General features: G+C 38.3%; 1 protein-coding gene across 1 annotated transcript in view; it reads left to right on the forward strand.

The window, feature by feature from the left end:
* Window positions 1-15,022, forward strand: part of ME1 (malic enzyme 1) — a 190,461-nt gene that overhangs the window by 172,432 nt on the left and 3,007 nt on the right. Inside the window, exons 10-13 of the mRNA XM_058566694.1 lie at window positions 1,449-1,554; window positions 2,920-3,062; window positions 5,849-6,022; window positions 13,683-13,781. Coding sequence (XP_058422677.1) covers window positions 1,449-1,554; window positions 2,920-3,062; window positions 5,849-6,022; window positions 13,683-13,781 — 522 coding nt within the window. The remainder of the gene's footprint in view (window positions 1-1,448; window positions 1,555-2,919; window positions 3,063-5,848; window positions 6,023-13,682; window positions 13,782-15,022) is intronic.

Raw genomic sequence — 15,022 nt, forward strand, 5'->3', positions numbered from 1 at the left:
CCTCCACCACATTAGGGGTTGCTTGGATAGGGGCACTGCCGCGTGGCAGTGGGAGAGTCAGAGTCTCCAGTGCCTCCACTGCATCTGGGGTTATTGGGGTCATGCACACCGTGGGGATGGCAGCCCAGAGTGGCAGGTGCCACCGTGGCTGGAGGGACAAGGGTGGCAGGCCTCATTGCCACTGCTTCCTGGTTCCCTGTGGCCACAGGTGCCACTGCAGCCAGGAGGCAGGAGTCATGTGCACTGCTTCTGCTGCTGCTACTGGGTTCCCTGGGACTATGGGTTTAGCTGCCATGGCCAGGGGCTGGGAATGCAGGCACTGCTTCCGCTGTTCCCCCAGTTCCACCTCCTCTGTGTATTCCAGACTACCCAACTTCAGATGTACAGATGTGTGGATCTCTCTGGAGTCCTGGTGTGCTGGGCAGAGGAACCTTTGTTGAGTTATGGATGTTTTACTAGTTGTAGATTGAAGGCAGGAGAGGAAGGGAACGTCTCATGCTGCTGTGATGCTGACCCATGTATTACTTTTAAAAATAAATAAAATGATAATAACCTTTTAAAACCATAAAATTGTGCCATTTTCAGGATTAACAGTTTGCAAACAATCTGACATACACCATTTGTAAAGTTTTTTCTTCAGAGCTGTACTGTGCTATATTAGTGGAAAAACTGAGTTCCAGTACCTGCGTTGGGCAAGTTGCTTATCATCTCAGAGCCTCTGTTTCCTCTTGCAAAATGACTCTAATTATAGTTGCTCTACTTCTCAGAATTGTTGAGGGGATCAAATGAAATATGTTAAAACAATTTATAAGTCATAAAGTACATTATAAAGTTAGGCAGTGATTTATTATGTAGTCAAAATCTTAAAAATTTGCAGCTAGAATATTACAATTAGATGTTTCCTAGATAACACGTGGCACGTTCATAATCAGAACATTAAAAATAAAAACATAGAAAGCTAGTACTAATTCAGAAAATCAAACTATGATATAAATATGGCATCGAGTTCCATTCTTAATCAATTGGTAGTGCTGCAACTAAAGTTAACTCTCTTTCTAAGACACTACTCTGTTAACACAAATAATGTCTAGCAAACAGTATCTTTATTTCCATGACATTTTTGCATTACCATTTATTAATGACAGTTTCTCACAAATGTCTGTAGAATTAGGATTTTAGTATTAAATAATAGTTAAATAAAGGAAAGACTTTATTTGTTCACTGTTATATCCCCATTGCCTAGAACATTGTCTGAGACACAAATATTTGTTGGAAGAATGAATGAAATAATACTTTGATAATTGGAGAAAAGACTTTAAGAACAGCCATAAAACATAACATATAAAAATGTTAAGCATAAATACTGGTAATATGTGTAATATTCTGAAATTTCTTTGACGCACATATGTCTGGCAGATTTATCCTTTCTTCTTATTTGCTTTACTTAGGGACGTGCTGCCTTAACACAAGAGAAGGAGGAATTTGCCCATGAACATGAAGAAATGAAGAACTTAGAAGCCATTGTTCAAAATATAAAACCAACTGCCCTCATAGGTAAACTTCTTTTCCCTCTCTCCCATAAGCCCCACCTCCACCCCATTTTAGCCTGCTTGGTTTTCTTATTGCTGATTTTTGAGGCATTATTTACTTTTTTGAAATCCTAACCTTTGGAATTCACAAACAAAATTACATATTCACTGAAGCAACAAGACCCCATAGATACCTAGATTTGTAAATTCGGTGCTGTCTTCTTAATCTTACCGATCCCAGATGAAGTGAGTGGCCCTCTGCTAACTCTGTCAATCTGTTAGTACCTCGCATATTCAGCACTTTACCAGGCTTAATTACTCCAGATAGACAGTGGCTCTCAAATAGGAGTGATTTGGCCCCCAAGGAAACATTTGGCAATGTCTGGAGACATTTTTGGTTGTCACAAATGGGGGAGAGGGGGAGGTCAGGGCTATTGACATCTGGTGGGCAGAGACTCGGAATGCTGCTCAACGTCCTACAATGCACAGGAAAGCCCCCCCAACAAGAAATTATCCCACTCAAAATGTTAATAGCATCAAGGTTGAGAAACACTGAACTATACTCTCCTTGAAGACAGGGACCATATTTCATGTATCTTTACATTCCTCATAGCACTTAATACAGTAGCTTATACATTGCATATGCACAGTAAGGTGTTTAATACAGTCAATGTAGTTGAAAAAAACTCAAAGGAAGTTATGAAACTTTATCACTTATTTTGTGTGTATATAACGTCAGCCGTGCTTTGTATCATACTCCATTACTAGAAACTCTTGTGAAACAGAAGACAATATTGAGAATAATGATGATAACCATAACAAAGACAAATCCTTACTCCATGACAGGAACTTAGTAAGCCTTTTTTGGTGTTTTTTACAAAATATGTTCTATCAGGAATATTACTTATTTTTCATTTCCATTATTTCAATTGCTATATTCTTCTGTTAAAATTCTTTCAATGAGTCATCCTTTAGTTTTACAATTGAATCAGGTATTGTCTTAAGTGTTAGCACTGGTTTCTAAAACATAATTACTGTATAGCCTGAGATACTGAAATATACTCACAGAATTGTTTATAACATTGGACGCATTTTAATTTCTGGTATAAATGCCTTTAATCAGAATTCCTAGTGATTAGTCACTAACTCAATGTATTATGAGTCAAATGTTGTATGTGCTATTTTTTAATAGATACTTGTAGATTTGTGACCCTAAAGATTGTTGGTGTTTACAAACATCTCTTTTTGTCACTTTAATACAAATATTCTGTATTTTATTTAGGGTCTACTAGAAAATAACCTGACATGTCTTGTTGGGTTTTGGGCATGAGCTTCTTGGATTAATTAACCAATGATGGTCCTATTCACTGGTTTCTCATTTCTACATTAGGAGTTGCTGCAATTGGTGGTGCATTCTCAGAACAAATTCTCAAAGATATGGCTGCCTTCAATGAACGGCCTATTATTTTTGCTTTGAGTAATCCAACTAGCAAAGCAGAATGTACTGCAGAGCAGTGCTATAAATTAACCAAGGTAAAGCAAAAGTATAACTGATATCTTATAATCCAATTTTGATTCATTATAGGGAAGCTCTGGGTTTCTAAGGTGCTTGCTACTTATCCTTTAAAAATTATACAACCAAGGCTGAAAGAAAAGTGAACAGTTCAGAAGTGATAAGATCTATTTCCTTTTCTAGAGTGTTGTTGTATAAATCCTTTTCTTCAATAAAACAAAATAAACTTTGTAATATTTTATTGATGATTTACCTTCAGTGATTTGGAAGTATCTAAGATTTAAACATAAAAGTTAAAAAGGAAAAACCTTGATTCTAGATGCTTATTAAAATAACTTTTAAGTAGCTATTCCCAAACATTGAAGCATATAGTATAAAACCACAACCTTATTTTTGCTTTGCTAAATTCTGGGTTTGGATTTTGATGCCATGGGTGGAGCATTTGGGCAGCTATTTTGACATCCAGCTGGGTTGGGATAGGAGTCCTCAAAGCTTCAGTACTCTACTGTTTTCAAAGAAGTGACTTATTTTGTTTATATGTAGTGTTTATACTATGTTTATATTAGTTTATATTTGACTGATATGTTGGCAAGAGCCTTCTTTCCCTTCAAAGACTTGAAAATGTCATTACAACAAAATAGAGGTTGAGTCATATATATCTAAAACTTTTATTTTGGAAATAAATCCAAAATGAACTAGAAAAGGTAAACAGGACACAAAGTTATGTCACTGCACAAATCAGAACTTGATGGCTCCACTTCTTTGATATTATATCCTTAAATGCTTATTACTAGAATTAATGAAATTTTGGCAAGGAGCTACTCCATTGTTTCTCTCTCTTGTCTGGAATGCCATTAATGTTCTCAATAGTTTAAATTTTTATCCCATCTCTAGGTTGGGGAATTTGCCTCACATTCTTCAGGAGTCCTTAAGTCTTTCAAGGAGGAAAAACACCCTCTGAGCAATAACAAAATTTTAGCATGGTTCATTGCTCATGGTAGGCACATAATAAATAAGCGTTTAAGTAGTTATTTTGTTTTGGGATATCTCAATAGGCCTCAAGAGTTTATAGACTAACCTGTAATAGACAGAAACAAGATTAGTCAAATTTATAGAGAAGTATTTTTAAGTTTGAATGTGTCTGATATAAATGGCCTGAACTCTTTCTTATCATCTTGCCTAATGTTCTCTGCTGTTACACATAAAATTGAAAGTCATTTTGAGGCAGAAAATTTAAACACTGATTCAGCCATAGGATTATGGAACAAGAAAAGGTCTACCTGTTATGGACATGAGTCTCTGCAGCTGCAGGCACAGGTGAAAAGTTGTTAGGAAAGGTTGAAAATACAAAATACTTTTAAAAAGTTTATTGAACCGTGAAAAGCTATAGTTATACCAAACATGGTATGCAGAAATTTCCTTCCCCGTATTAACAATACATATATATGAGAATGTTAAGTTAAACATCATTTATTTAATGCCATTCCTCTGTGAAATATGAAGATTATAGAACAATAGGCGGGAGGAGTGGGAGTGAAGGAAAGGCCGGAGATCAAGAGATAAACAAGCGTGTATAGAATGTCACAGGTTTCTTTCTCAAATAGAATTTTCAAAGGTATATATCAAATATGTATATCAAATAATAATTTAGTTGCATTAGAGGATTGCTTATAATAAAACATTTTATCTGCTAAACAGAGCTAAAGATATCAGACTTGTCTAAAAACAAAACCTAATTTTGTGCAAAACATAACAGGGTCTTCTAGACACCTAGATGAGAATTTCTATTTTCTTTCTCATCTGTTTTCATCTTTTTATATCCTGAATAAGGTTGAATCATATTATATAATTTTACCCTTATACAAAAGGTATATTATGGCATTAAAAAAATGAATAAGTTAATATTATGAATATCATAATGGATTTAGACTCTAGATATAAGAAGGATGAAAATTACAACCCAGTCTATCATCATTTAAGCTATACTTTGGGGATTTGGTGCTTTAGACTTTTCAGATGCATTTTTTAGATTGTAGATGTTTTATTTGTTGATGGTTTCCTATTCCTATTTTAGAAACCTGAGTGCTCTCAATATACCTCTACCCTCACCCTCACAGGTCAGACAGATGCCCCTCTTTTGATTAGTAGTATGGAATGCGGCAGCTAACGGGCCCTGAGTTAGTGCCATCTTAGAGCACGTAATACATGAGGTTCCTCAAAAACATTAAGACAAAATATTAAAATTAGAAAAAAAATAAAGATAATTTTTGGCAATGATTGACAATTCAATATTCCTCTTATTGGCTAATCCCACTTGTGCTAATGAGTTTGTTTCCTATATGATTTTCCATGTAATTCTTTACGATATAGAAATATATAAAATTTGTCCCACTGGTTATGTTGAAATGTGTTGATCTCTAAACTCTAACCTAAAATGTTATTCTTTCCAATACTCTAATATTAACCTACCATTTTTATCTTCAGAAGTCTATAATGGGAAGCCTATGTAGAAATGGTTGATAGGCCTATGAGTTTGGACCACTGCAGAGACCAGAGTGGTGGTCTTGGGGTATCGTGTGCTTTGCACACTTGCCCTAAAGTAGAGAGTAAGATGGAGAGCAGTAATAATCACCCACTTCAGAGCTTATTGCTGACATCATAAAAGCTTGCCCAGACTTATTAGGGAGTTATTGAAAAACTAGCTTCTTTCTAAATACACAATACTTGAACTATGGCTCAGTTCTGTTATGATGCATTTGTTTTAACATGTCTTGCTTCTTTTTAAAGTTGTGTGTCTGTGTTCTAGGGGCGTGCAATTTTTGCCAGTGGCAGTCCTTTTGATCCAGTCACTCTTCCAGATGGACAGACCCTGTATCCTGGCCAAGGCAACAACTCCTACGTGTTTCCTGGAGTTGCTCTTGGTGTTGTGGCGTGTGGATTGAGGCATATCACTGATAAGATTTTTCTTACTACTGCCAAGGTATTGTAAAATACTCTTAAGTTCGCCGAGGCTATAAAATACCAAATGAGTTCGGTGTAGGTTGTCTAATCCTTTATTTATCTGGCATCTCAGCTCACTCCCTAGAAGGTGTCAAGTCTGAAGAAGACAAAATCTTTCCCAGTGGATAATAGTGGTTGGGTAGTAGGTTTATATTGAGTCACTAGTAAAAGATTTTTCTTCAGTATCCAGCAGAAGAGTTGTATTCTGATTTTTTAAAAGAAACCCTTTTTTATCTTCACATTTCCAATCAAATTCTGTGACAGTAATGATACAATTAAAAGTTTTGTTTCCAAATCATGGGTTAAGTGGTAAATATTTCTCCAATGAGAACCTTTCTAAATAATGGCATTTTGAAGATTTAAAATGAAAGTCTAATTTGGTATAGTGAAGAAGGGTTTATCATTCAGGGTTCAGTGCAGAAAACAGAAACCACTCTAGTATTTTAAGCAGAAAAGAAACTAAAACAGGAAATTAGATGTTTATAAAGTCATTAAAAGGACAAAAATGGGCTCTAGTGTGGGCCTTCAGGAAAGATTCTCAGAACACAACAGAGCAAACCCACTAGGGATGCTTGAACTGTTAAGAACTGTGAAGGATCTGAAATTTTACCCTACTTGCAAGCTAACAAGTTAGCCTGCCAAGGTTTCATAGATGCTGGCAAAAGACACAAGACTCTTAGGTCAGAGACAAAGGACTTATTACTCGTGGCACGGGAGGTACCATGAGCTTCAGGCTCCCATCAGCTCCCCTTGCCCCCCAAGCCTCAGGGGTGGTGCAGCATTTGGACATAGATTTATGAAACTGTGAGCTTTCATGTTCATGAAAATCAAAATCAGAATGTTCATCTGGTTGATATCATGTTGGAAGAAGATGCAATTCATGAATGAGAAATTTGAGTGAATTTCTTCTTAAAATTAAACTGCCGTACAGCATCATAACTCAACTGAACCAAATAAAAATTGGTTAATGTTCCAATATTTCATCATGCAAACATACTATTCTTTCCATTGTGACGAGGAACTCTGAGGATATAGACAGATTCTTGTGTAATTGATGTGATCTAAAGGAACATAATCCCAGTGTTGAGCACTTGGCATCCATCTGTGAGCAAATGCCTGGAAGCTGTAATGTTCCGCTCCTTTTTCTTCACTGCATTAAAGCATGACAGCTGATGTCTGTGTTTCTTAAACTCAAAAAAATCTTGTTAAACACAAATAGATGGCTAATTACTAAGAGAGCTTTTCAAAGTTGTTCTTACAATAAGGAAGATGTAATCATTGTCTTTTAGAGCAGACGCATCAGAAGAAAAACAATGATCTTTTGCTTATGCAAGCCAGTGTTTTCTCTCCTGCATAACCCCAGCACCCTCTAGTGACGAATTTCATGAAAAGACTCTTTCCAGTTACTATCCAGGAAAAGTAATAATCACTACCAAAAAACTCTGAACAAAAAAATAAAATGTGGTTATTCTTATCTAGCTAGTGATCTCTCCAGCTAAATCTTTTGGCCGTTCCACTGGTTTTCTCTTAGCCTTCAACACAACGTTTCTGTTTCTCATACTGCCTCATTGCTGTCTTTGTCTCCTTTTCCTGTCTCTTAACCAGCAGCAATTTTCTAGCATGCATTTTTTTTTGTCCTCACTTTTTTCTTCCCTTTTTCTTATGCTTTCAGAGATCTCATCCGTTCTCTTGCTTCCATTATCTTCATTCTAGAAGTGGCTAAATCTGTGTATCGCTGTTCTCATCTTTTACCACATCTCCAGTTACCTGATGGATATTTCCACAGAAATGCCGATATTTTCTGAAACAGAAGATATGCAAAACCATACATCTCATCTTCCATCACTCTCAATGTCCCCGTTTCTATCAGTGACACCCACTTTCTCAGCAGACGCCAAAGCTTAGAAGCCTAATATTGTTTTCCTTCTCCCTCCTCCTGAAGCCTTCAAACACGCCGTGCACACGCACCCCTACGTCACTGCGCCGTCTATTACCCTGCCTGGAGAACTCTGGGAATTATTCCCTACCGATCTGAGCCTCTCCTTCAGGTCGCTGCTTAAGTCCCACCTCATCCTTGAATCCTTTTGTGACTACTCTGGCTCATCTGGCCTTTTCTCTTTAGCCATGGCTGTCTTTATCAAACACTTGGACGTTTAATTTTATTCCTAGTTGTATCATGCTCTTGAAAGCTTCATATTTTAAACAATTAAGTGTTGCTTTATAATTAAGTTATGAATTACCTTCTTTAAAGACAGAGTCTTCCTTATACTTCTTTCTAAACACCAGTAGCACTTAGCACAATGCTAAAGCATGTAACAGAAATCTAGTAAATACTTACTGAATTGAATTAAATAGAACTAGTCAGGGCTGGCCCTGTGGCCTGGTGGTTAAATTCGGCATGCTCCAGTTTGGCACCCTGGGTTCAATTCCTGAGTGTGGACCTATACCACTCATCAGCCATGCTGTGGCGGTGGCTCACATATAAAATAGAGAAGATTGGTGCAGATATTGGCTCAGGGTGAATCTTCCTCAAGCAAAAAGAGGAAGATTGACAACAGATATTAGCTCAGGGTTAATCTTCCTCAGAAAAAAAAAAAAGAACTAGTCATATATCTTAGCAAGAAGAATAAATACAATATCACAGATACTCACTGCTAGAGACCCCAAAAAAGAGGAAAGCCCTTCCTGTCTAGGTTATATGTTGTAGTTAACAAAAGTAACATATAGGGGATCCAGGTGGATTTTTTGTTTGTCAATATCAAATTTAATAACTGTTAGGATTGTTGTCAAAATACTAGTTGGGTCTCTTATGGAACTAGAAATCTCATGGATTGGCACCAATCCCAAAGACTATCTTGGACATTTTTATGTCATGAAGAGATTTTTGGCTTTCCTGGTACTCTGGACAGTCTTCAGGACTTCTGATGAGAGCCCCTGGTGCTCCCCCGGGTGAGCCCTCCTGGTCCTGTGTGCTCTGTACAGCAGCCTGGGAACAGACTCCACCTCCTATCCACATCTGGGAGGCAAACCTTGGCCTCCTGTGCTCACACCACTCCTCCTGAAGCACCTGCTTTGTGTCCTCTCATCCCCCGACCCCACCACTTTCTGACATCTGCCCAGAGGACACTAGAGACGATCACCACCGACAACAGCATCTGGAGGAAACCGATTCATTCAAGTCACTGGATAACTGAAAATCCAGCTGCCATAACACTGTCAAAATCAAACAGAGGTGATTTGAAAGCAGCCACAATGTAGTTAAAGAGAGAGACCCCAATGGCATATCAAAAGCAGCAATAGTTTTTGAATGAGTGAGCCAATAGACAAGAGTGAGACTAAGACTCTGGTATACGGTCTCCTTTCCCCCAGGATCAGTCCCTGACATTTTAGTGGTTTGGTTCCTAACAGTAGGCTCCCCGTGGTCACCTGTTTGCTACTTGGCTCCATTCCACAATTTCTTGGCTCCCTTTGTGTATGACAGGCATATGTGGAGAGCAAAGATTCAGAGTGATTCCTCTTTATTCAGCCATCTTCTGACTATCCCCACTCTCTTTAAAATGATATCGTGTAACATTCTGGAGAGAAAACAATGATGTTTAATACCAGCAATGTGCCAATGTGATAGGAGCAATATACGTATTATCTCATTTAAAAGATTGAAAACACTTGAAATTGGTTGGGTATGTAACTTGCCTCCAAATCAAATAGCTAATAAGCTAATATGTTGTAGAGCTAGATCTGACGCCAAAAACTATTGTGCTTCCACCCTGCCATGCTGGCTGCCTACCTGTTCTTTTTAAAATGAAATAGCTGAGATTTATTGAACACTTTTTTTCCCAGACGGTGTGGTAAATTCTTCAGTAGCATTTATTTAATTTAATCCTATAAATTAGGAACTGTTATTAATCTTACATCACCAAAGAGAAAATTAGGCTCAGTAAGATTAATTAATTTTCCCAAATTCAAACAAAGAAATTGGTGCCGTCAGAATTTGGAGGTGGGTCACCTCGCGCCGAAGCCTGAGCTTTCAGCCACCATGCTGTTACATCTTTTCAAGACCGTGCTGCTCGTTTTTTCTTACCCAGTGAAATAGCAATACCAGATATACCCACAAAAGTTTTTGCTGTAACATCTAAGAAATGCCAACTGATTTAAATCTGCCACAAGTCCTTTGCAGAGCAGCAAGGAATAACAAGAATTTTTAAGTGGCCTAAATTCAATGCAGAATTTCTCCCAAATCACTGTTTTAAATAATTCTCCATCAAATCTCCCTTTTCTTTCTCTTAATGGCATCTCAGTAACTTGCAGTTCATTTTCAATTCACTCATTCTTTTAACAAGTATTAGTTAAGTACCTACCGTGTGCTAGGCATAATTCGCAGTACTGGGGATATGTCAGTGAACAATAATTAAACATCTGTCCAGTTCAAAATTTGTATCCAGTTCAAATATCATCTCTTCTTCCTGCAGTATAAGAGGGCTGCAGTAGCAGGTAGGGAAGAACCGTCTTCTCTTTCACTCTTCCTTCGACACCAGCACCTTGAGGAGTTTGGGGGAAAGAGTGTGGCTAGGCTCTGAAAAACTTCCTCCCCGCTCTCATCAAAGCCTGCTTCCTCAAATGTGTTGGAAATAGGAACGAAGGGTATGGAAAAGGGAAAGCATCTCTTTTATTAACTCTTCACTATTTTAGGCCATGAAACCCTCTGTGGCAAGGTCCAAAATCTGGCTGTCTCCTGGGGCACATGTACAAGAGTTCCGAGGACCCCTCGGGACCTTCTGTGGCAGCGTTCTCTGACATGAGAGGTCTGGCTCAGTGCAGCCTCCTTTTTCTCCCTCAGTTTTCCCAGCCTGCGAGATCCTCCTCTGCCGTGGTCGCTCAGCCTTGGAAACTCATGCGTTCTTACCATATCCACTGATGGGAGTGCACGCTGCTCCACAGCCGCCCCTCTCTGTCTTTCTCTGCCTTCCATTCTCTTCTCCTCTACTTACGTAAACACATCTGTAACTGTTCAGGCCAAATGGGGAACAGAGTGCCAACCTCTCCTTCTTGAAGGCACCTCAAGCTTTCAAGAAGAGGTGGCATGCACTAACAAGAGGGGAAGAGAGAAAAAAAGTTTGGGGCCCTGGTCACCAATTCTAGGGCAAAGGAAATTTTTACTCTACGTCCAGTTACAAGTGCAAGAAATAAATGAGTTAAATAGTGTGTTTATTATAAAATTACTTATGATGAACACTCTGTAATTGTAATTATATATTATAATATTTTATATATGTAATATTAATCAAATAGCAGTTATGCTAACAACTTCATCTCCCTCTCCCCACCCCCCCTTAACCCCTGCTTAAATATCCTTATTCAGAAGTCCTCATAGGATGTAACCCAAACTCCTCAATTTGGTATTGACAATGCTCCAATCCTTGCTTCTCTACACAGGCCCACTGCTCCCCCAGAGCTGGACACTTGGGCTCACCGAGTCCACGTCATGCATTTGGTCTGAATCTGGCTTCATTCTGGAGTGCCACCCCTTTCCTGTTTGTCCAACTCCTGGCTTTCCTTCAATTCCACACTCATGCTTCCACACTCATGCTCCCTTCACGGTCCCTCTGGATTTCTTAATACTCACACTTCACCTTTAGCCTAGGCTGTCTTCTCTTTCAGTATTCTCTTTTTTCTTCCTATACCCTGTTACCTCACTAAATTATACACCTCTCAGGGGCAGGAACTGCTTTTTTAACCTCTCTGTAGTGTTATATCTTTCATATTTGCTGATGGCAACAAAACAATGTTTGAGAAATAGTTCATGATTAAATAAATCTAAAAGATATTAAAAGATACTGAAAAATAAGTGTTTGATTATTCAGAATATCTCAAATGAGGAAGATTTTCTACTTCCTCTCTTCATCCACAGTTCTATTAAGTAAAGACACAGCTATATACACTGATTTAAACCCACTGCACTGAAAGACTTAAGGAAAGTCTTAGAGCTAGAGGGCACTTCAAGTTTGCTGAGTCTACCTCTGCGTCCTAGTAGGTTCAATCAATAATTTATCCCTGTTTTATATATATATAGTATTTTATTGTTGAACCATTTGTGGGAAACTTACAGATATTTTGCCCCTAACCCCTAAATATTTCAAGACATTTTCTTATGTGATCACTGTACCATTATCAATTCAGGAACTTTAACAATGATATAATACTGTTATCTAATATACAGTGCAAATTCAAATTTTACCAATTACCTATGAAAAAGTACCTTTACAGCCTCTAGACTAATCCTTTAGTCTGCAAGAATACTTCAGCCTTTCTGGTTCTTTTATGGCATTGCCATTTTGGAGAGTACCGGCTAGTTTTTTACAATGTGCCTCAATTTGGGTTTATCTGATGATTTCCTCTTGATTTAGTTCAAGTTATATGGTTTCATTAGGACTACTGAATGCCTAATAATTGTATCCTTCTCAGTGTATCACATCAGGAGGCATAATGTCAATTTGTCTCATTTTTTTAAACCACTTTGTTGAGGTGTGATTGACATACAGAAAGCTGTACGTAATTAATTATACAACTTGATCAGTTTGGAGGCAAGTATACACCTATGAAACTATCACCACAATCTATGTGATAAACAAATCTATCATCTCCAAAAGTTTTTTTCTACCCTCTTTATTATTATTATTTTTTATGTGTGTGAAAGAATGCTTAATATAAGATCTACCTTGTTAGCAAATTTTTAAGTATACACTGTTTGATTTAGAAATAGAAGATAGTTTGGAGACAGCAAATGCTGAGGCTAGTTAGGTGATTCAGCTAATCCAGAATCGATGTAAAATTAATATCCTCAAAAGGTACAAATTTCCAGTTATAAGACAAATAGTACTAGGGATGTACTGTACCACGTGATGACTATAGCTAACACTGCTGGATGATACACTGGAAAGTTGTTGAGAGAGTAAATCCTAAGAGTTCTCATCACAAGGAGAAAATTTTTTTCCTTTTTTTCTTTTTTCATTCGTTTCTTTTTATTGTATCTATATAAGATGGATGTTAGTTTAACCTAGTGTGGTAATCATTTCACAATATATGTAAATCAAACCATCATGCTGTATGCTTAAACTTATACAGTGATATATGTCAGTTATTTCTCAATGAACCTAGAAAAAGACTTTAAAACCCTGCTTGCAATATGACTCTGAAATAGCTTTCTCAGCCTGCTGCTCTGCCTCCTGTGCAAGGGGGTGTGAGCTGGGAGTAATGGTGTGATCAGCCTGGGCCACCTCCCCTCCTCGCTGTTCCAGGTCCTTCTCCATCACTTCTGTCATCCCCCTCTGCCTTCCTTATTCCTCCTTCCCTGCTCCTCTAGTGTATCCAGTGGGAGAGCTGCCAGCATTTCATGGTACAGTAGAAAAGGAACTGGATTAAGAGGAAACTCAGAATGTATTCCCATCTTTTTCACTAATTGTGTGATCCCACCAATCACCAAGCCTCTCTGGGCTCAGTTTTTCCTTGATAAATGGGGAGACAAAGTTAGATGATCATATTAATGTGATGTGCTTCTGTGTGTGACCATTCACCTAGAGATCCTCATAACAACCCATTGTATGGTGTGAAGTATAAACATTTTTGTCTTTCTTTTTTTTAAGGTCATAGCTCAGCAAGTGTCAGATGAGCACTTGGAAGAGGGCCGGCTTTATCCTCCTTTGAACACCATTAGAGATGTTTCTCTGAAAATCGCAGAAAAGGTAAAACTACTCTTGTTCAAGCCTCATTATTTTTCCTCCCTTCTGTTGCTACGTATTCATTTTTAGGTATTAAAAATCCACTTCCTTGAAATATCTGTATCAACTTATTATGTCAGAAGTCAGAGAAATGAGGCCCGGTGCCTCGGCAGAGCTTAGGAACTCTGTTAGATCCTTAGGAGTGGAAGAATCGGTCTGAATCATGAATTTCCCTATCATTCTTTTTCTCTCTCATAATTTAAATAATTCATTAGGGTTTCCTTTCAGCTGGGTTTCCTCTACATCACCTTTTTAGTTAGTGTTTCCCATATCACACTTGTAATAGTCACCAGAATATTGCAGGTATGGCAGAGTGACATGTAGACCTTGAACCACCTGCCTCATCCATGTCTCCATGATGTACAGCATCCTAAAGATCACAGTTGATTACATTGGGCAGAAGGCAAAACAACGAGGGCAAGGAACTCAAAGCTGTTGGGGTGACAGATGAGCTGTTAAAGGAATTAGGCAAGAACAACCTAAAGGCAGGGAAATTTTCTATAAGATGAGAGAGAAATGGACTTTTTTTTGCAATATAGCTGTATTAGTTTACTAGGTCTGCCGTGACAAAATACCACAGACTGAGTGGCTTAAACAACAGAAATGTATTTTCTCACATTTCCGGAGGCTAGAAATCAAAGATTAAGGAGTTGGCAGGTCTGGTTTCTTCAGAGGCCTCTCTCCCTGGCTTGTAGATGACTGTCTTCTCACTGTGTCTCCATATGGTCTTTCCTGTCTACATGCACATCCCTGGTGTCTCTCTGTGTGTCCAAATTTACCCTTCTTATAAGAACACAAGCCAGCTTGGGTTAGGGCCCACCTGAATAGCCTGATTTTAACTTAATTGCCTCTTTAAAGGCCTGATCTCTAAATACAGTCACACTCTGAGGTACTGGGGGTTAAGGCTTCAACATTTTCGGGTGACATAGGTGAGCCCATAATAGTAGTTATACGTTTAAACTAAAGTTTCTCAACCTCAGCACTGTGCACATTTTGGCTGGATGACTCTGTTGTGGGGCTGTCCTGGGCATTGTAGGATGTTTAGCAGCATCCTTGGCCTTTATCCACTAGATGCCAGTAGCCTCTGCATAGTTGTGACAACCAAAAATGTCTCCAGACATTGCCAAGTGTCCCCTCGGAGGCGAAACTGTTCCTGGTTGAAAATCAAAGCTATTAGCAAGTTTATCAAAGCAACACCATTTAGG

The sequence above is a fragment of the Diceros bicornis genome, chromosome 23 (assembly GCF_020826845.1).
Source record: "Diceros bicornis minor isolate mBicDic1 chromosome 23, mDicBic1.mat.cur, whole genome shotgun sequence".
NCBI classification, from domain to species: domain Eukaryota; kingdom Metazoa; phylum Chordata; class Mammalia; order Perissodactyla; family Rhinocerotidae; genus Diceros; species Diceros bicornis.